Source organism: Scatophagus argus, chromosome 15 (genome assembly GCF_020382885.2).
Source record: "Scatophagus argus isolate fScaArg1 chromosome 15, fScaArg1.pri, whole genome shotgun sequence".
Taxonomy (NCBI): domain Eukaryota; kingdom Metazoa; phylum Chordata; class Actinopteri; family Scatophagidae; genus Scatophagus; species Scatophagus argus.
This window is the reverse complement of record NC_058507.1, coordinates 19011624-19033028: the sequence shown is the minus strand read 5'-3', so window position 1 is coordinate 19033028 and position 21405 is coordinate 19011624. Positions and strand designations below refer to the sequence as shown.

Sequence of the window (21405 nt, the reverse complement as noted above, 5' to 3'; positions counted from 1 at the left end):
TTGCCGTATACCATTTAATATGGAGAAGTTAATGGAATTAAATTATTCTAAGAACTGAGGAAATGGTAGGAGTTGTGTAGTTTCACTCTTTCTTTCTTCTTCCGTCTTAACCCCGTCTTCCTCCCCCTCTTCCTTGTCTGAGCAAGAAGCCGCTTTTATATTTCTCATCAGATGCAATTAGAGCCTCTTAAAGCCCTTTCACATACTCAGTGATGACTCATTTCTTTTGTGTGTGTGTATGTGTTTGTGTGTGTATGTGTGTGTTTAAGTGTGCATGTATGTAAGAGTGTGTAAGAGTCTTTCTGTTTTCCCTCTGCCCTTGTTTTCCATCCACCGCTCTTCTTAAATCGACCACAGCAATAAACTGCTGTATTTTTGTACTTTCTGGACTGTTCTGGCTGCACATCCAGCATGTGCGACCAGACTTTGAACCTCTCATACAAAAAAAAGAAAGAAAAACCCAAAGTCATGACACACACATGCACACACACTCTCCTGCCAGACGTGACTCAGTATGCACACATCTCAGTATTGCCACATCTGTCGCAGCAGCTGTGAATATGTGTGTATTTGGTGTGTGCGCCAGAGTGTGTTTTTGTGGTTTCGTTAACACCTGGAGAGCAAAACATAGCAACCTGAGACCAACACGTCGGTTAATGTTACGTCCACAGTAGCAGCTCCTTGCATCAGAGAGGCAGATTCCTTCATGCATCAGTGCATTAGGGATTTTACACAAGCTGGTCTTGTGTGCATATTGATAAGCTTCCATCCTCAGCTCTTTAATTGCACGTATACTTCATGAGCGCTTGGCGCTATGCATTTAATATCAGTGACACGGTCAGTTACACCACAGATGGCAAATGAGGGGGCAGACAGTGGAGGACAACAATGTATTTTCTATCAGTTTTGTCTAGGGCTACAACTAATAATATATAGTCAGAGTACAGTGTGAGTAAGCCTTTCACATGATGCAACTCTATTCGTCCCATCTACATGGCATGCAGGATGTGGTTAGCACTTCACTAACAGAGTGAAGGGTGTCTGTTAAAGTCACTGAATTTTATGATAATCACTCCAATTAACAGCATAATCAAGCTTACAAAATCAGCATGGGGTTAACACCACATGTTTGATGTGCATGTGAGCTTCTGAAGAACATTGGAAAAAAGTGATGAGGTAAAGTAGGAAAACTGCTGATTCCTCTCCTGAGTACTGGGGTGGGAGGTTTGTGTATTTATCATTATCCAAATAAACATTTTTATGTGTATGCATTAATTGAGATTCAAGATTGTTTACAGTACAGTTGTGCAAAAGAGAACAAGCTGAAAAATTTGTGTAGGCAGAAAACATTGTGCAAACGAAAAGGTGGATTAAAAGGGGTTTAAACTAACTAACGAACTGAATTGCAACTTGCTGAAACACGTTCCCAATAAATTTCAAATGTCGCTGAAGCTGAACAAATCATTTATCCCTCTCCTCTTCCTTGTGCCTTGATTTCCTCAAGAACAGCAGCTTTCTCTCTGTAGTTCGTAGAGACCTGCTTTTCTTAGTCAGGCATATTAATTGTTTTGATTTGACTCACAGCATCTTTGTTAGGGCGGAAATAATAACAAATATTATAGGTGTGTAGCAAGCTATACTATAGACCCAGATACACAAAATCATCAAATTTGAAAATTAAATTTCCCTCTGCCATAAGCAATCAACACCTCAGTGTCTAAGAGTGCCTGCAACCATTACCTTTTTTCTCACTGTCAATAAATCTCATGAAAACACCAAAACCACACCAAAAAAAGAATCGTTAAAACAATTAACGTTAATTAACGTTAAAAACAATGATGAGCCACACTGCAAGACGATAACATAACAGCAATGATTCGAAACAAAACAAAAAAATGTGCTTTTAATTTCTATATGATAGTGTCAATTGCAGTGAAACCTTAAAGCTGATGTGAAAAGTATTGTGTACTTTGGAGTACAGGAACAAACGTTTCATTTTGTTGTCTCACTGTCCTTTTAATGGTGAGGATAGTGAGGTAGACAAGAGTTTAAAATATTTTTAGTGGAGGAGGAGATGAGGAAGGGATACAGAGGGCTGCAGACAGAGCAAGGACAGAGATCCTTCCTTAAGCAAAACTGAAGCGTTGGAGAATTCAGATATCTAAGAGGAAGAGTCACAAAGTGCCAAGTGTTACTTTTTTTGCAACATGGCTGTGGCTCATGTGGGTATGCATACAGTACAGTGTAAGAGTGTGTGCTGAAAGAGAGAGAGAGAGACATTATTTCCACTTTTACTCGCGAGCAGCCCAGCATCCACCTCAAAGCGCCAGGTGGCCAAAGCCCTGCACAAACCCACGCAGCTGCTCTCTTGTGTGCCCACGCAAACACACACAAACTCACACAGGAACTAGGCACACACTTTTGCGCAACAGACTTTGATGTCACTAACGCTGAACATATATTTCCCTCGCAAACACACACAGGAACACACATACACTTGCATGAGGCTTTATTTCATACACAGATATCAGAATTAATCGCTTCGTCAAGCTGGGCTTATCCTCACACATACACAGAAATCATGGTATTAGATGCATTAATGCTCTGAGCTCATGAATATGCATAAGACAGTGATGTGCAACACGTACAGAGGATTACTTCTGACAAACACTCTTGCTTTCTCTCACTCTCTCCCTCTCTCCCTCTCTCGCGCTCCTCAGCATACACAGAAAGGGTCACAACTCATCTCACCCACACACTGACACACATATATAGGGTTATATACCTCATGTCGAATCTTTTCCTCACACATGAACCTGGAGGTACAGGGGTTACAGCACGCCACACACAACTACAGGATGTGAGGCCGTTTCCACCAGCTCTTTTCTTCCCTTTTCTCTCCAGTGTTCTTTTCAGGGGAATGCTAATTTAATCGTTTAAAAGGTGTCTTTTTATAGAAGCTTATCCACTTGAGCTTTGCCTGCGAGAGCAGTCCCCAGCGGTGTCCTGCTAGCCTTTGTTCCTATTGAAAGTTTAATTAAGGTAATGCCAGACCTTGACAGTGAAGCTTAGCAAATGGAAAAGAAACACTACACAAGTGTAAAATGTGTCACTGAGGGACATGGTCAAAATTGTATCCTTTTAAAGGCAATCTCAATTATAACTGAGTGCATTACTAAAAACATTGATGATTGATTAATTGATTGATAATTTTTGATAATTTCTTTTTAAAATCCATGTTAATGATTGTTATCTTGAATGAGATTATGATATTGCTGCTGACATCAATAAAATGGATGCCTGTCTGTTTTTTTTGTTGTTACAGTAAAGACAATATTCAACCCTGCGCCGGCCATTCCTGATCTGGACACAGGTTTCTACAGAGCCTCTGATGTGTTTTGCTGTAATGAATCTGAGGTGATTGATCACACACAGTTAGACAGTATTAATCACGTCAACATTCATGCTTCCTGACACTATAATCTTTCTCTTCAGACAGTCACAATACCAAAGGAGCAAAAAGAAAACTGACACCTGTTCTTATGCATCAGAACTTTAAGTAGAGCAACTTTTCGCTCTCACACTGCACACATACACAGTGATATCAGGGGCAGATTCTCAGGTAGGCAGGTTCCAAGAATTACTCTCAGAATGAGAAAAAGGTAGGCCTTGCCTTTGCACCCAGAAAGCATCAGTTTTGCTTTCTAAAATGAAGTCTCACGTTTTCTTCAGATGTTGCTATCTTGCTAATTAGGCAAATGTTAGCTCCATGAGTGTGTATGAACATGTCTTCTGACTTTTTAAGGTTTTCTTCTGATCCACTTTAAAAAAAAAAAAAAAAAATCTTTGTAAAAGGGATTCTTAAATATGCACTTGATGACTACATACACAAAATCATGCTTAAGGAACATGGCTGAAGATGGAGTGAAAATGTGCCCAGTCAGCACTTTGTAAGAGACTTGTTATCCATCTACTCTCTATACGGTTTATCCGTCAGGGTCGCGGGGGGGCTGGAGTCTATCCCAGCTGACTACAGGTGAGAGGCAGGGTAAACCCTGGACTCAGTTGCAGGGTTGACACACAAAGACAGACAACCACACAAGCACACACTCACACCTAGGGGCAATGTCCATCCATTCATCCATTTTCTATATATAGCTGACTACGGGCGAGAGGCGGGGTTCACCCTGGACTGGTCGCCAGTCAATCGCAGGGCCAACACAGAAGAACCGACAACCACACACTCTCACATTCACACCTAGGGGCAATATAGAGTAGCCAATTAACCTAACATGCACGTCTTTGGTATTGTGGGAGGAAGCTGGAGAACCTGGAGAAAACCCACACAGGCACAGGGAGAACATGCAAACTCCACATAGAAGGGCCCATCCCGGGAACCCTCTTGCTAACCACTGCACCACCGTGCCGCCCTAAGAGACTTGTTATGTTGCCCTAAATTGCATACAGGTAGAAATATTTCTTCTCATCTTCCCTGTGAAAGTAAAAGATCTGAGGTTAGAGATGTTATGAGCACCCACACATACACAGACCTTTTCAAAGTGATTCAACTGTACCTCCTGGGTCATGACCCCCACCAGCACATCAATAACCCCAACATTGCCTTTAGCAATACATGTAAACCCTGTGGTATGAAGAGGTAAATAAGCATCTCTCCACCCTTTTACGGTAAAAACTAGTGTCATGGCACTTTGTGTCTTGACTGTCAGGTGATGACAGATGAGTGATGAGGGGCAGGGATAGATGGGAATCGTAGTGAAAACAACAAGGCAGATGTGCACTCTGGCTGAGTCAGCCACCCCCTCGGGGATAAAGTGGATGTGAGTTTGCCTGGGAGCCTCTATTTGATGTGGTGATGCAGGGCGGAGAGAAGCTGTAGCCAGGTGTGGGGACATGAAAGGGAGAGTTGACGAAAGCACAACATGTCTTCTCTCTTTCCTTTTTTTTTTTAAGAGTGTCAGGTCATGGAGATACTGTCATGTTATATATTATGCAGTATGCAGAGGTGGAAACAACACTAAAATATCCCCACAGGAAAAGGTGAAGGTGAGATAAAGCAATAATCTCCCTTAAATACAGTATCTGAAATAAAATGTATTCAAAGAAAAGCGCACTTTGTCAAAAGACATTTAGATTTTGTGTCAAACAAAAAAGAAAGGGTGACAACATGGACCATGGCAAATTTCTGAATGTTAAACAGCAGTTTAAGTAGCATTTGTCATTCTGTGGTTAAAAATGTAGATCTCTTAAACGCAGTAAATTGTTGATTACAGTAACTAATGCAACTGTACTTTATGTGATTATACTTTTAAAAGGGGACCAAGAGGTGACACGCTGTTTGGATCTCACAGCAGTGCAGCATAAAGCAGCTGCTCCTGATGCAGACAGACATTATGATGGCAGACATAATATTTGAGAAGTACAAGAAATACATCAGAAGAAGAACAGTTCCCTGCCAATAATCAAGGGACAACGCTTCGTAGGAGTACACAAAATCTATATCATTACATGACTAAAACCTAGACCAATAGAATCTGACTGTGCACTATTTTTCTTTCCCTCATGTTTTTTTTTTTCCCATTTTGTTGGAGCTTCGTTTTATCATCATTATCATTATTCCAGGTGTTACAAGCGAGTTAAATGTTTCTGCACAAATGATCACATGCTTGATTGAAGCAGGTTATAGTATGCGGTTTGTCTGCGGCGGTGACTGATCAGCTCTGAGGAATTTCAGTGCTGTGTTGGATAAATCTTTGGTTCTGGCTTTTAATCATGTAGCCATGATTAAAGTCTTGAAATGCATCTACTTTACCAAATGCCTTGATATTTGTAAAGAATTCATCTTGATGTTTTTAAAATTGTTTTTAAACAGACTGCAATTATAGTGAACATCAATGGTACAGGAGTGGAGTATTGAATTAGATGAAAATTTCTCAAGGTTTACTTATAGTAATCAGTGTTACTAAACACAGGGGCCTTCAAAACATGATATGGCAATCATTTCCAGTATATTAAAATATACTTTACATTGTCTGGCACTAAATACTACTGTCCCTATGAGTCTCATGCACTAATGTGAACACCAGCAAGAGATTCCAAAAGTTAGATTTTACTTAGAATGTTAGCTCGCTAAAGTAAGCTGCAAATGCTGAATATATTTTTATATAAATCTTTTATTTTTATATGCATAGTTTAAATTAGAAATTTATGTAATTCTTTGGTTTTGAATTAAAAAATGGTCTAAGGAGCTTTAACATATACTGGCACATTTCATATATGTATATACACACATCTGCAGGTCATGACAAAAGCATGAGAAATTTTATAATACTTCGTTCCAATAATTTATGAGGGTAATAAAAAAATAAACCTGACATGATGTCTTTTTAGTAAAAATATAGCAATGTAAAAAGCGTTGGTGAGGACATAGTAATCCTGTAAATACACCAATATATGATGAAGTTATTCATTTACAGGAACAAGAGCTACGCAGTAAGAAGGGATACTTTATGCGTGGAAAAACAAATCTAAACACTGTGTAAAGCAAAAATATAAATGCCCACAATTGCTGTAATGACAGCACATTATTTCCACCCTGCAGCAATATGCCTGAACATATACATTCTTGCAAATACACCCACCATGTCAGCAGCTTTATACTGCATATGCTTTAAAAAATAGGTGTGCACTGAATGTGTGTGTGTCTGAGATATGCATACACGCACACAGTCAGCGAGAGAGACATAATTCAACTTTCTCATATTCTTGTACACGGAGGGAGGTAGATTGATTCCCTGCCCTGGTGTGAAGCTGATGACTAACAAACAGCTCTTTTTCTCTCTTGGCATCCGACAGCACCGGGGTGGCTGCGGGCTCTAAAAGCACCGATACACTCTGTGGTTTATTTTTGAACTGTCCAAGGTCATTGTTCACTTTGACAGATCACAAAAGCAGGGGGATCAGATCCTCAGACCCCTGTTCAACACTAGCATGAGCCGTGCCTTGACCCTCCCATGTGGGGTTATTGCTGGCACACATTGTGTACTGTCTATGTGTGTACTGTCTGTGTGTGCGTGTGGTCTCACTGTACCACGCTCAGGCTGAGGGGTGGGGTGGGGGGGGCGTCTGGGCTTAAGGATAACAAAGTGCAGGTCCTCTTTGATCCTCAGCCCACATACTATGTTGAAGCAGTTCGCAGTGAGGGGAATTATCTTTGATGTCCACCTGAGGACCTCACCTGCCAAAATGGATCCACATTTCTATCATGCACTGATCTGAAAGGGATCTCACACATAGAAGCACGATATCAACATAAAATAACAACTTTTTTTTTTAATGTGTGTATGTTTTTCATACTCCTGCTATTATTAGAACAAGGTGATTCTAGACCTGTAATTTCTGCAGCAAATTACAGGGAAAGTCCACCCTGAGATACTTCAGGAGAAACACTGTTTCTGCCCCTTTACAGGTTTTTAAACACTTTGATTTTTCTTCACATGTGGACAAAATTTGAACATTTGAAAGGTTTAAAAAATATTGTTTTCTCCAGGATTAAAGTAAGTAACAAAGCAAGTAGTCATTTCTTATTTGATTTATACTAAGCAATTTCTTACTTATATATAATATAAATAGAGATAGAAATATAGATTTTTTTTTATCTGATATAAAGTGATAAAATATCTGTGATAATAAATAGTGAAGACAAGTGAGGAACATGTACGTACAGTCATTGTCCATGCACGTTGTGCATGCAATTAACCATTGGAGACGAAAGAAAAAACATGAAATTTAGTTCATGACCAGGAGTTACAAAAGATGTTCTGTCATACATTGAGTGCATGTGTCTATCAGTCTATAGTTCTAATTTTACTTGTAGCATCTCACAGACGACACAAAATGAATTTTGGGAGATACATCGCACAGTGAAACGTTGAGGAGAATTTAACAATTCAGTTTAGGACATTAAAAACTTGAAGCTTGTAAAAAACAAAAACTGAGCCAAAAGCTTTTTTTTTTTTTTGAGGCTGAGATTTTGGGTGGATTGCAGGACAAGCACTTCTGAACAGTAATTTTATTACTTAATAAAAATTGGCATCAACAGTAAAAATATTTAAATTTAAAAATATTAAGTATGCGATAGTATTTAAATGGACAAGGATAGGTGTTACATAAATGATATGTTGAATGATATATTGCCCCTATGAATTTTTCTCACAGTGCTCTCTAAAGCCTCAGTTATGCTTGCAGATAAACCTTTTGTGCAGTTGCCTTTAAACACCAGAGAATAATGTTGTGGCTCATCTGTATCAAAGGATGCCACTTACTCTGGAGAAATCTTCTGTGGTTCTGAGCTTCCTTGAAGTTCCTCAGACATCAGCTGCAGAGTCCTGCTTTGTCACTGTTTAGTCATTTTGGAGTCAGATGAACCAGCGTAGTCAGAGGACCTACTCTTTGAAAATGTTTGGCCCGCAGACTGCTGACGGATCCACCAAATCCTTAACAGATTGAGTGTGTTTTATGAGTCTGTCCGACCGCGGTCAGTGTGTAATTAAGAGCTGACTCATCCCAAACTGTTAATACCAAAACTATAAACTAAAAGCAAAAGCCTTGTAAAACACTTCTAATTAGAGACAAATTCAGTGGCTGTAATGTATTTAACTGTGTGCACCAGAGAGACAAAACTTTTAATTTTGACTTTTTTTTTTTTCACAAGACAAAAAAATGCAATGTATGAATATCTTTCATGTTATACACAGTGCTTGGTGCTGGGTTTTTGCCTTGGGGAATTTCCACAATGCAGTTTCTTATTTATCCTCCCAGTGTCCCACACTGGTGTTGGTTTTGCCCTATCTTTAATTTTAATTCCTAACCTCTGATTAACCTGTCTCTCTGACCTAGAAAAGAAAAGAGGAGACTGGTTTAGAAGAAATAGTGTCCAATTATCATTTTATGCTAAATGTGATGAGTGCTTAAATGAAGAGTGTATGATTATACAGTACTGTACATCTGCTCCTCTGGTACTGTCTACATACAGGCTGAGCTGCTGACTGGCTCCTCAGTAACTAATGTGGAGGAAGCTCATCGAGCCTGTCAGGAGCTGCTGAGGCGAGGCTGCGGGTCAGTCATCATCACTTTGGGACCCCAAGGCTGTGTGGTGCTCAAGGCACAGGAGTCTATCTCAAAACACGTTCCATCTACTGCAGTTATGGCAGTGGACACTACGGTAAGCATGACACATGCTTTATAGTGTATTTGTGTAATCTGGTTGTTATTTTAGTGAAGAAAAAGCCCAAGGTGAAGTCTTTCACTTCAGCTTGTTTCTTTCAACAAACATCCCAAAGCCCAGACACTTTCAGTGTACTGAGATAAAGCACCACCACAACATTTGTGTATTTTATTGAATTGTGAGTTACATGGTACAGACATTCCTGTTCTCAGGATGAACTGTAATATGTCCAATACTTTGTTGAAACAGTAAGTTGATTAGACGACAGATAGAAAATGAATAGAAACTGTTAACTGTTAAGGTTATTTTCCATGCAAAGATACCATGCAATCCCTTTTTCTCATTTGATAGAAAATAAATAATTTGAGGGGTTTTGAAGCTGTTCAATGGCATTTACGTAGGTCATAGGAAATTGTAATAGGCTTTTTTTAAAAAAAAAAAAAAATACAAATCTTTAATACAAACATTAATTGGAGGACAACTTTGTTATACAACTAAATACTTGCAAAACTCAGAACATCCACATCAGCCTCAGCTGTGCTTTTTGTTTAGTGATATTTAGGAAATGTTAATAACTAACATCAGCATGTTAACATTGTCATTGTACTCATGTTTGCATAGCAGTTAGCTCAAACCGTCACTATGCCTAAGTGCAGCCTTATAGAGCTGCTGGTCAGGGTGTGCACTCTAAATTACCTTAATCTTAATTATCGATTGTTTAGTCTAGAAAACAGCAGAAAATACCTATCACAGTCTCCCAGAGCTCAATGTGATGCATTTGCTTTTTGCTTTTGTTTGGTCCCACCATCATTCCTAAGTCCAGATATATCATATCGGGCATATCATTTACAATGATGTAAACCAGAGAAATCAGCACTGTTATTTAATAAAAGCTTGAACCTCAGCATGTTTAATCATGCAAGTGGTTCTGGCTCTAGGGATAGCTTTGTCGGTTGGTAGGTTGCTCCATCACTTTTGTCTTGTGTTTCAGTTTCAAATTATATTCAATTTCTAATTACAAAGTATATTAAACATAAAAATGTTTTTATGTATATATTTGTATATATCTGAATGATATATTTTCAGTATTTCATATCATTTTGCATATATAATTATTAATTTATAATTATTAATAGTATAATAGATAAAAAAATTTTAATCACTTTTTTAACAGTATTTAACAGTATTGCATGTATTTTTTCATTCGAAGAAGATAATGGCTCACACCTTATTAGTAAAAAGGAAAAATGTTTCAAATGGAAACGTAAATCAGCACATCACTCGCAGTATAGATAATGGAAGGAATTTCTTTAAAAATGTCCTTTCCAGCAATGACAGAGGAACAGACTATTTTTCACAGGAAATCCTCTGTTCCATAACAAAGCACTGTCACATGTAACTTTTTATCTGCTAATTTATCACAGTTGAGTGAACTCCTGTTACTCTGAGCTCTAGTGGAGCTAAAGAGCCGTCTGTTGCTCAAGTGGAAAGGTTTAAGATCACTGGAGATTTGGTGACCAGCGGCTCTTTCCCCTCCCTGATTCAAATCTTCTGAAGAGGCCAGCGTTGCTTGACTCATTTCACACCGGTCTCTGTGGCTTGTTGTCGTCACAGGAGCCTCGGCTTCCTGTTCTTGAGCTGTTTGTGGGTCATGTGTTCTACCAAGCAAATACGTCACTGCACAGAGGTGTTAATCACCTCTTTTGTACATGCCAGAAATGATTTAAGCATGTTAATTGTTTGTGTAATGGATACTTCGACTGAATGATTCCACTGGGTACTTTTATTGTGCTGTAATTTCCCAATTCTATTCATCATTCAGCACTGTAAGACAACATGAAAAACATCAGATATAGTGTGTGTGTGTGTGTGTGTGTGTTTGTATGTTTTTAGACACACTCCAAAGGAGCTGCTGAATTGAACAGCAGCTCAGGTCGCTGTGGCGTTTCAAGAACAAAGGTCTTGCCTTCTTGAACACAGTGTGACCTCATTGGTGCCCCCACATTTTTCAAGCAGACACAAATAACTTACCTTATTCAGAATCTTTCAATCTCTCCACTTCCCAGTAGCCCCCAGGGGAACTTATCCACAACCCCTATCCTCCCCCCCTCCTCTTCCATGACTCACCTCTTGGGCCTGCATCAGTCAGCAGAAAGCTGTGGTCGGATCTGCTGCGTGACACCCCCCTCCCCCCTTTTCTGTTCTTTGATGGACCCATAAATTCTGGAGTGTTTAACTCTTTTGGACATCATAAGCCCTCTTCCAGTAAGGCCCTTTCTGTTTTTTTTTTTTTTTTTTTTTTTTAATGGAGAGAGGAAAAAAACAACAGGTTGTTACCAAGATCATTATTCACATCTCTGAGACTGTTCCGGTAACACCGGCCTCCTTAGTTATGATCACCTCTTGTGTTACAGCTTTATTGCTCTGACTGTCTAGTTTTGTTAGTATCGGACTGTGAATTGAGACCGTATTCTTCCATATCAACACAGTGAGTCACTTGCGGTTTCTCACTATTTTAGCAAGGCTACTGTTCAGTTGGGCGCCACGGGTGGCACCACCCAAAGCTTATCAGAACGAACACGAATCCACCTTTTACTATTCTTATTTGGATGCAATTCGTCACTTTTTTATTTGTTTTTGATTGATCTTGCTCGGATAATGATATGGCTTTCTCATGACTCTAACTATTTCATCATCTGCTTCTCCAGCAGCTGTCTGAATAGAACATTTTACTCTGCGCAAGCAATCATGGGCTGAGTCAGGGTCAGGAATCTGGATGACAAAGCAAATCCACTGATCTACTGTGGGTCTCCCCCTTCGTCTATTTGCTTTTCTTTTGTCTTAAATTGAGTACAGGCTTCCCTCGCTGAGATCAGAGTCTTGACTGTTTTGTGTGGACAGTTAGACGAGGCTATAGCACCCACACACACAAATACATACACACACAGTTCCTTCCAGCCGCAGCAGAACTTGGGTGGCCTTGATTTCCACTGCTGCTGGAGGTCCACTGTGTAGGGCGAAAGGTAGACTGTCTGAACCAGACATTACAGCTGTACAGTGGGTCTGGACAGTCAAATTATTCCCAGTCTTCTCCTTTGGCTGGGGATATGTAACTGGCATGGTTCCTTCCTGGGGGCCAAAGTAAGGGAATACCTCCTGAGCACTGAATTCCTCAACCATGCAAACTGTGGGTCAGCATGACACAATGAGAAAACTGCCACATCACCATGTTCTAATAGACTGCACATGATGCAGCAGCTGCTGTTTAGGAGCCCAGATGTTCGGCCAGTCCTCTGCCAGTACAGTCATGTCACTCTGTTTTATACAAAAAAGAGTGAAAGAGGACAAAGGCAAAGCACTGCAGATGCATCAAAGATGTGAAAGCCCTAATTGGTCCAATTAAAAGTGTTTTTGATCTCTGAATCTTCCTCCCTCGTTACTTCAGATGAGTTGCTAACGGCTGTTTGCAAGTCTTACTGGAAGCTTCCGGACGTGGAAGCCACTGTGAGTCATCGCTGCCCCTCAGTTGGTCTTTGCTCTCCCCGGGGTGCCTTTCATTGACAAAGGCTGGAGGCTTCGGGAGTTAACGGTACATAGCTCCATCTGTCATATCGGGGTGGGAGTCAAGATCGCAGGAGGCCTCTGGGTGAGAATTACATTCACAGGTTCTGGAGGTTTGAAAGGTTCCGTGTGTGCAACAGACTCATAACATTGGGAGATGAGAAGTGTGAAGCCCTTTATGAGATCTTCATTTTCTATAGGTTCTGTTTGTTTTTTGTCTTTGGTGCTTAGCACTCAATGCTGTGGCATTTCTGCACTGCACTTCATAAAGATGTCAATCAAAGCATGTGGGCGCCACGGCTGTCTTTGTCCTTGGATTCTCTGTTGATGGACTTCTGAGTTTCTGTCTGCGCTCCTTTATTTGTCTATACATGGCAACTATTGCAGCATGTGTTAACCAGTCACTTTTTCTTCTATGTTTCCAAAACACACACCACTCATGCTGCTGTCAGAAACATTAAAAAAAGGTCACTTCCTTGAAGTTTTGTCAGTGAAAGCCTACTAGATGCAAAAATATATAAAGATTTTTCCTATAGGTTTGTCATTGTTGTGTTAAAAGAAGTGAAAAATGATTCATTCTGACCTAATAATATTAAATCTGTCTATGAGAAAAAATGCTTTAAGTCACCTAAGTTAAACTGAAACCAGTGTTGGAAAATATCTGAGAACAGAGAACATTTACTCAAATACTATACTTAAGTACAATTTTGGCATACTTCTACTTGTATTTTCACCCTATGCTACTTGATTGTCCTACTCCACTAAATTTGCGAGGGAAATACTCTACTTTTTTATTTATAGTTACTTTACTTTTATAGTTACTGGTTACTTCTTACAGTAAAACATATGATTTGCTTATATGAGATTATATGTGATTCAGTAATATATTAATATTCACGAGTGATAAAAACAGAATAATATCATCTTCTTAGATAATATAACAATATGAAAAGAGCCCTTCTGCATAATGAGTGCTTTGATGCTTTATGTACATTTTGCTGATAATGCTTCTGTACTTCTTAAATAAGATTTTAAATTCAGGTTATTTACTCGTAAAAGCAGCCTTCTCCTCGAAACTATGTTTACGTATAAGTAATGTGCCAAAATAAATACATTTTTAAGGGAAAAGTAATGGTGACCAATAACGTTTTCTGTCAACATGATGAGGAAACGTTGATTAAAATGTTGATACAAATTATACCCGGAAAATATTCGCTGACAACATACTTATGGGTTTTGTGGAACATTTAATTGAAAAACACTTCCCTGACCTTAACCATAGAGCTTCTGTTGCTTACACTTAACCACAGACCTGTGTCTGGCCTCAAACTGTGATTTCTGGAGTCAGAGTTTGTATTCCACCATCCACACTAACCACATCCTTGTGAATCCAGTGTGGCACAGATAAAAGATAATTCAAATAAACTTCTCAGAACATAACCCAGGTTGCAGTTGTACTACCATTATAAATGTATTTGCTGTTGCAAATTGGATCTATATAAACATAAATTCTTAGGCATGGGGTTGTTAGTGAATTTAGACTGTGGTATTTGTACTTTTACATTAGTATAAGATCTGAAGAGAACTTCGTAAACTATTCTCTGTTAATTTGGTAAGCTTCTCACAGACACACCTGCCATTCTAATCTCTAACTTCGGTCTGAGTAGCAGAGAAGAACAGGCAGAGGAATGGCACGGAGATCACAACGCAGCGGACGGAGCCAACGAGTAAGAGCGTCAGGGCTCATCCGCGGCGAGCACTTGTGTCACTTGATTGACGGGCCTCCAGATCTAACCTTCACCAAACTGTGTCGAGGGCAGCGGTGGCAAGGCTGAAGGGGATAGCGCTTGTCAGTCTTGTTGAGTCTCATTCACTAGATCCAGTAGCGTCACATGCCAGTCTCAGGGAAGGAGACGCTGTTAGTAAGAAAGTAGAAAAGGCTGGATGGTGGCTCGTGCCATCCAGTGCCCTGAAGTTTACATCGTAACAGTGTCTTGTTTCATTAGTACACCTTTAAACATCCCTGCTGTGATCAATATTTTTTCATATTAATCCATCTAATCATTTTGTATCATGTGAAAGGGCTCACACAAATGTTTTCAAGCTTTTGAAATTGCACAACTTGAACTTACCTTCTGCAAACAGGAATTCAGACATCATACAACATATAGCCCAATATGTGCTGCAAATTCAGTCTGGTTTTTTTTTTTTTTTCCCTTGGAAGTACAGATCCACCCAACTCAGACGCTGATATTGGTAATCTCCTCCAAAACTCAGTCAGGCCATTTTAAGTAGCTTTTCACCCCCAAGAAATTTAATTTGTATAACATTCTGATTTTGTCTAAATGTGCCTGTTGTCCGTGGGTTTTTTCCACCCTCAATTAATAATACGTATTTTATTGTATTGTTAGGATGAGATATGTTACATTTTAGCTGTCAGCACAAGTTTAGCCCTTAATACCAGTTTAAGCTTTCAGAAACCGGTCTCAGCCTCACCCGATTGTAGTCTTACTAGACAAAGGTGGTTGTTTTGGCAGAACTTTAGTTAGATTAGATAGAATAATAGATTAGTTGAGTGCTGACTAAAACCATAAAAGAGAAATGAGTTGTGCAGAAAGAATGAGGCATCTCCATGAATGTAAAGACCTAAATTTTATTTTATCTGATCTAGTTGTTAAAACTGACCACTCACTGAACTGTCCTCCACTGGTTGTCAGTTCCCAAGCATCAACCCCTACTCAAGAGTGGTGTCATCGTTTCAACCACAGCATGTGAACTGGGGGTTCGATTCTGGGAGACGGGCCAGACAAACCAGTGCGACTGCTTCACCAAAGCCTTATTTCCAAACTGCGACTGTATTGTAGCCCAGCCCAGCTACCAGACAGGAGACATAAACACACCAGGTCTTTAAACATGGAAATCCACCAGGCCTGTGAAATGTCTGAGCTCTGATCTCACTCTTTCCAGCATCTCTCCAGTCCAGGAGTCACGCGAGTGGCATGCACCGGGTTGGGTTGGGATGCAATAATGACCTTTCAAATGTCGAATCAGAGCACTTTTTTTTCTTCACGCATTGCTCCTGTCTATTATCTGGCTAAAATGCTTTAGGTGCTTGTGACAAAATCCATGTTGTCTGGGCTATGCCCTTCAGCTGCCCCATCCACCATGCACCCTGTTTGGCCCTCTCTGTCCCCCGTGCTCTACATGGCTCTGTCTGCCTGGTTGGCATCAGGTTTAGGGTTTTTGTTTTTTGTCCTAAGTCACTGAATCATCCCAGCTCAACCAGCATGCAGCCTGCCCTCTGACTGAAGGGTTGCTTTGAGGTTGAAGGGTGAGGGATGTTGGGGGAGGGAGGGGGGGGTTACAAAGGTACTGAGAAGAGAGAGTGCAGTGAAGTCTTTTGAGAGCCACAGTGATGAGTAATAGAGCGGGCTTGTGAGAACCAGCGTCGGGGGGCCATTTGTGGTTAAACATGAGCGTGTCGCCACATACCATTGTGCCTTTTCCCATCAGCAAGTCCCCCCCCCTCCCCCGGCATCCCATTCCAGCCAACCCCCTCCAGGGCGTAGACAGCACATTCCATCTCTATCAATAGACGAGGAGGGAAAATGCATGATTTATCTGTTCAAAGATAGCCCAAACCGGAGCTTTTGGCAGTTATGGTGAAACCGCTGACAAGTGATTAAAGCAGGCATGTGTTCTTCTCAAAACTCAGTGGGGTTTCTTTTTTGTTTGTTTTCAGTTTTTGATTAGAAAGTTGTTTCAGAAAAAATTATTCTTAATTTGTTAATTACCAACAATTTGAGTGATAATATGTTATACATAAATATACAGCAGTCTTTTCCAACCCATCAGTCACTTGAACAGATAATAATGTGCTTAATTAGGCACAAGTTTGGTCTTTTCTTGTAATTCAATGGAAATTATTCAACTTTTCTAAATACTGAAGGATGCAACAATCATTCAACATTTAAGACATGTCATGACTTTATTACATCTGACTTATTATTCTGCTGGCATTGAAAAAGGGTCTGTATGGTTAGGATTAATGTCCATAATACAGATGTTTCTCTGAAAGAGGTGACTGAGACACATTTTCAGTAAGCTGTGTAAAAGTAGTTGAGATGTTAGGCAGGAACACAACACTTGGAAAAACAGCTGACAAATGCCATAGCACCCCCTACTGTTGACAGTTTATTGAATTAAACATCCCCATGTGTCCCTTGAGTACAGGCAGATAGATCATATGTTTTATGAATCTACTGAGTGGGATACTTGACTTGCACAGTGGAAGTGACTGAACCACAGGTGAAATTTAATAAAGTGTTGTTGTAATACTGTTTCTTCCCAGGGTGCTGGAGACAGCTTTATTGGAGCACTGGCATTTTACATGGCTCATTATCCTACAATGCCTCTGGAAGAGATGGCCCGTAGAGCCAATCAGGTGGCGGGGGTGAGCGTGCAGGCTGTCGGCACACAGACGTCTTACCCCTTCAGAAAGGACCTACCAGCTGAACTGATCTGACAGCAGCAAATCACCAAGTAGACACCAGTTTAAATGGACCAAGTCTGACGTGGGCCTTGCGAAATGAGCTGATTTTGAGAAATCGGAGAATGAACAACATTATGAAACTACTGGGGATTGTTAAAGATGTAACCAGTGTTACTTTAATGTACAACTGTGCATTAACAGCTGACAGCCCTCTTTACCCTCGGTTTGCATAATTTCATTTATTTAATTTCCCACATTTCACAAGTGGTTGAATTACAGGTGCTGGTTTTAACTTGTACCACACTTGACTGGATTAAGAGTTAGAACTGTTTAATAGTCACTTAACATGTTATTCCCTGACTTAAGAGCTTCAGATCAAAACAGCTATGGTGACTGCAATAAATAAAAGTCACTTTTATACATGAAAAGTGGTGAACAACACTTTGTTGAAGCTTGGTCAGGGTTTAGTGCCATGGAGAGAGCAGAGGCCTTCAGATCCAACACAGATCCAAGAAGAAATCCTTTGAAGATGTGTCAAACCAAACAGAAACACTGACAGATGAAACACCTTGTATGATCCATGATAATAAAAAGTCTGTTCAAACCCAAACGGTTGACGTTGTCCAGGTATTTGGGTGCATTGTTAAATCGATCTGATCTTCCTCTTTTCAAAAAACAGGACATGCTTGTTCACTGCAAAGAAAGAAACAGATTTGAGATAGAAGTCACAACATCTGGATGAGAAAAGAGAATTTAACACTAAGAGCTTCAGCTTGTAGCCGATATGATTTATATGATTTATCTACGTCAGTGGTTTACCTGCCAAAACCTATTCTACAACACAGATACATACAGACATTTAATTAATATGAAGACGTTTCAACACAGTAGCCTGAATGCAGACGTTTCCACAATAAACTTGTTGTCTTGAATTTTACTATTACTCATGCCACCAAGATATTATTTTATCTAGCATCTGCTACTTTAAAGAGAGAATAAGTATGCCTGTAAGGTAACTGATAATTGGAGATTTTTGTTCCTATGACTGATACATTTGAGTTTATCTGGACAGACAGTTTCCTACAGCCCTACATGCTTATGTTTCTTTGCTCAAAAGGCAGTTTTAAACGGCTTGTTCTAAAGCATTAACAACCCGGCACAGTTCCCATAAAGACAGGTTTGTCCTTTTATTCTTTTTCCCAGTACAGACTACGGTTTCATAAAGAGTGTTTACGTGCTCGCACTGAGCGTTAACAGCTGCTCAGTCACATCTTACCAATAGGATCATGTTTGCGCAGCACCAGTTTTTCTCGGAGACGGTTCCTCTTTGTGTTGAAGAAGTAGCCTGTCCCTGCAGCGCTCATCATCTGCACCAAGATGGTCCTGACGGAAAATAACAGTGAGCTGTTAGGTAACTGCATCTCTGCCTGCAACTTACACGGAATCTGCTATTGTTGTGCGAGAGCTTAACCTTCTTATTTTAACGATGCAAGTGGCTTCCACTTACTTTGATTTTGCCTTGGCCACTGAAACACGGAAGAGAACAGAGGATGTATCAGAATCAGGCCGTGCTTAACGAACTAGTCAAGCAACATGTATGAAAGTAGTACATGAAAAAGCACAGATAGAGATAACCGCAAGAACAGCACAATAAAAGGCAAACTCAAACATCTACACCTCAACACTCTTTACATTGGAAGTTTCGCAAAATACTGACATGAAAAATACACAAGTAGATACAGACAATGTCACAATAGGTAATGTTGACTGACATCAGAGCATGAGCAATTGACACCGCTAGGCTACAGCTAACGAACTGATGGGTTAATTTAACTAAGATTACGTTTGAGACAGCCCGGTACTCGAAGCTTTAAATAACTACATAAAAGGACTGCATTACTCACGATTGGCGGTGGTAAGAAACATTTTATAGGCTTAAAAACACAACTCGGAGAGAATATAAATCCGTAACAATGTTAGCCAAAGTAAGTCACATTGAAAAGTCTATACATCCGGTGGAAGAAGTACTTCCGGGTTCCCTTAAAGGTGTAGTTCCGCTGAGGTACAACGTGTGCGCTGGAATTACCTATTATAACCTATTATTAACCTATTATATTACTAATAATTCAAACATTTTCCCGACCAGTTATCATTTTAGCAACACAAAGAAATGGTCAGGTTTAAATCAATGTAGTTAAAACACATGCTATAAGAAAATAATCCAGACCCACATAGATAAAGGCCAGTCTACCAGGGTGTATCAACTGCAGCCCACATGAATAAAATTTGTTCACCATAAATTATTAAAATGCATTTCAGTAGCATAAGAAGAAAATTTTCTAGACAACTGTCAACCAGAAGGAAACCAAAATAAGACAGATGATGATTAAGACTATGACACATGCGATGACAAATACAAAGATATAGCATGGTTAGGCTGTAAAACAAAACGCTTACAGGAAAATAATTTTAATGAAATAAGAATGTGAACAAGTGAGTATGGATTTCATACTCCTTGTTTGTTTTGTTCTGTTTATGGATGTTTTTTGCCTGCTGCACCATACAAGCCCAATTGCATGTAATTTGCTGGGTGTTGCATGTGGTGTTCAACTAAGGATGGCTCAAATGCAGAAGACAAATTCAGTGTGTGTGTGTGTAAAAATATATATACTGCCAATAAAGTGATTCTTCTTCTTCTTCAATTGCATTTGTCACTTTTTTGTACAGAATGCAGATATTGAATAGTGTTTCTCTCCTGGATGTCTGATGTGAGCTTATGTACTTTGTAAGAAAGAAAAAAGCAAGAGCTTCGGCTAGAGTACATAGAAATATTTTTTTCTGGTAATGAGCTCACCAAACCATCAGTGGTCTGATCAATCATTCTTTTTGTAAAGGAAGATTCAATTAGCCACTTGACAGGGCATGATATCCCGTTGATAATCCATGGTTAGACAAGCTGTCTCTGAAGGAGAACAGGCCTCTTCCTGGTCATATTTCTTGTAAGACATTGGCGGTTGACTTGGGAGCAAATGAGCATGTTAGGTTCTTTTAAGATTAGAACACACTGATGAGTGGGAACAGAAGGTTCTTTTAATCACTCAACTAACTAAATCCAGAACAAAAAACAGGCTGAGGAGGCTTGGAGCTGGCTGGCAAGAAGAAATCTTCAGCAGCATAACACAGGAGAATCTCTATTCAGGTAACACAGGTGAACAGCATACAGAGGTAGAGCATAGAACAATCTGGCAGCAAGCAGGAGTGAAGGTCGGGTTTATAAAGTGGAGGGAATAGGCTGATAGAACTCAGGTGTGCCTCAGCTGCCAACAGGAGGAGCCAGCCACACCCCCTACCACACAGGCTCTGCAAAAAGAACAGAAATAGAAAGGGGAACAGAGAGAGCACAAAAAGAAAAGCACAACAGAAAACATACTAAGCCAAGCCATAACAGAGCATCTGTTAAGAATTTCTAACCAAAATTAGATTGTTAAAATTAAGTTGCGTCGAATGTGGTCCTGCAAGCTTCATATAGTCTCGAAATGGGCTTTGTGATTCCAACCAAATCTATCCACAATCCCTATCCATTTCTTTGGAAAAAAAAATTATGAACAACTCTCTCTTTCCCTGTGCTGAAACTGTTTTTGTTTTTTAGGCAGTTTTACAGTGGAGTTATCTTCATCATTTTATTTCAAATTAATTAGTCTGGATTTAGCCCTATAAACAAAATAATTACAGTCATCATGCAAAAGGATGTTACTTGTTGGTCAGTGTGCCTGTGGCCTCGGGGAAGCAGCTCATATTTCATGAATGGGCTGTAAGGAAAAAGATACACTCTGGAATGTCCCAAAATCTTAGTTTAAACTTCAAAGAATTCAGTCAGAACAATAGGTCAGATACCAGTAATGGCCCCATGGAAGTCCCCCTACTCCTCATAAAGTAGTAACTTAATAGTGTTTTGTGTGGTGGCATGGAAACACTGGCACAGTGAAATGTTACATATTACTTGACCTAATTTTTACCCTGAATGTATCCCCTAATTCCCTAAATAAGGTTGACTTTGTCCCGGATCATACATTTCTTACCTTTGGTGCAACTTTACTACCTACTACGA

The 21405-nt window shown here is 39.8% G+C and overlaps 2 protein-coding genes across 3 annotated transcripts in view; one reads left to right on the top strand and one right to left on the bottom strand.

Moving 5' to 3' along the window:
• rbks (ribokinase) overlaps nucleotides 1–17907 on the top strand; it is a 32634-nt gene extending 14727 nt beyond the window's left edge. Inside the window, exons 7-9 of one of the 2 annotated variants that reach the window (XM_046413289.1) lie at nucleotides 3326–3417; nucleotides 9053–9241; nucleotides 17157–17907. In XM_046413289.1, coding sequence (XP_046269245.1) covers nucleotides 3326–3417; nucleotides 9053–9241; nucleotides 17157–17330 — 455 coding nt within the window. In that variant the 3' untranslated portion in view covers nucleotides 17331–17907. Of the gene's footprint in view, nucleotides 1–3325; nucleotides 3418–9052; nucleotides 9242–12689; nucleotides 13089–17156 lie in introns of those variants that run through there. The other variant, XM_046413290.1, reaches the window with a different exon arrangement.
• mrpl33 (mitochondrial ribosomal protein L33) lies at nucleotides 17511–19346 on the bottom strand. The gene is made up of 4 exons (XM_046413291.1): nucleotides 19202–19346; nucleotides 18805–18823; nucleotides 18574–18680; nucleotides 17511–17990 (listed from the first exon to the last, which is right to left on the bottom strand). The coding sequence occupies exons 1-4, from the start codon at nucleotides 19221–19223 to the stop codon at nucleotides 17941–17943; spliced, it is 198 nt and encodes a 65-aa protein (XP_046269247.1). The 5' UTR covers nucleotides 19224–19346; the 3' UTR covers nucleotides 17511–17940.
• Between the last annotated feature and the right edge of the window lie 2059 nt (nucleotides 19347–21405).

What these genes read in the sequence shown, in the direction of transcription:
- mrpl33 (XM_046413291.1), bottom strand. Translation starts at nt 19,223, where the DNA reads ATGTTTCTTACCACCGCCAATC. An exon ending in GCGCAAACATGATCCTATTG is followed by an intron (nt 17,991 to 18,573) that starts GTAAGATGTGAC and finishes CTTTCTTTGCAG; the next exon opens with TGAACAAGCATGTCCTGTTT.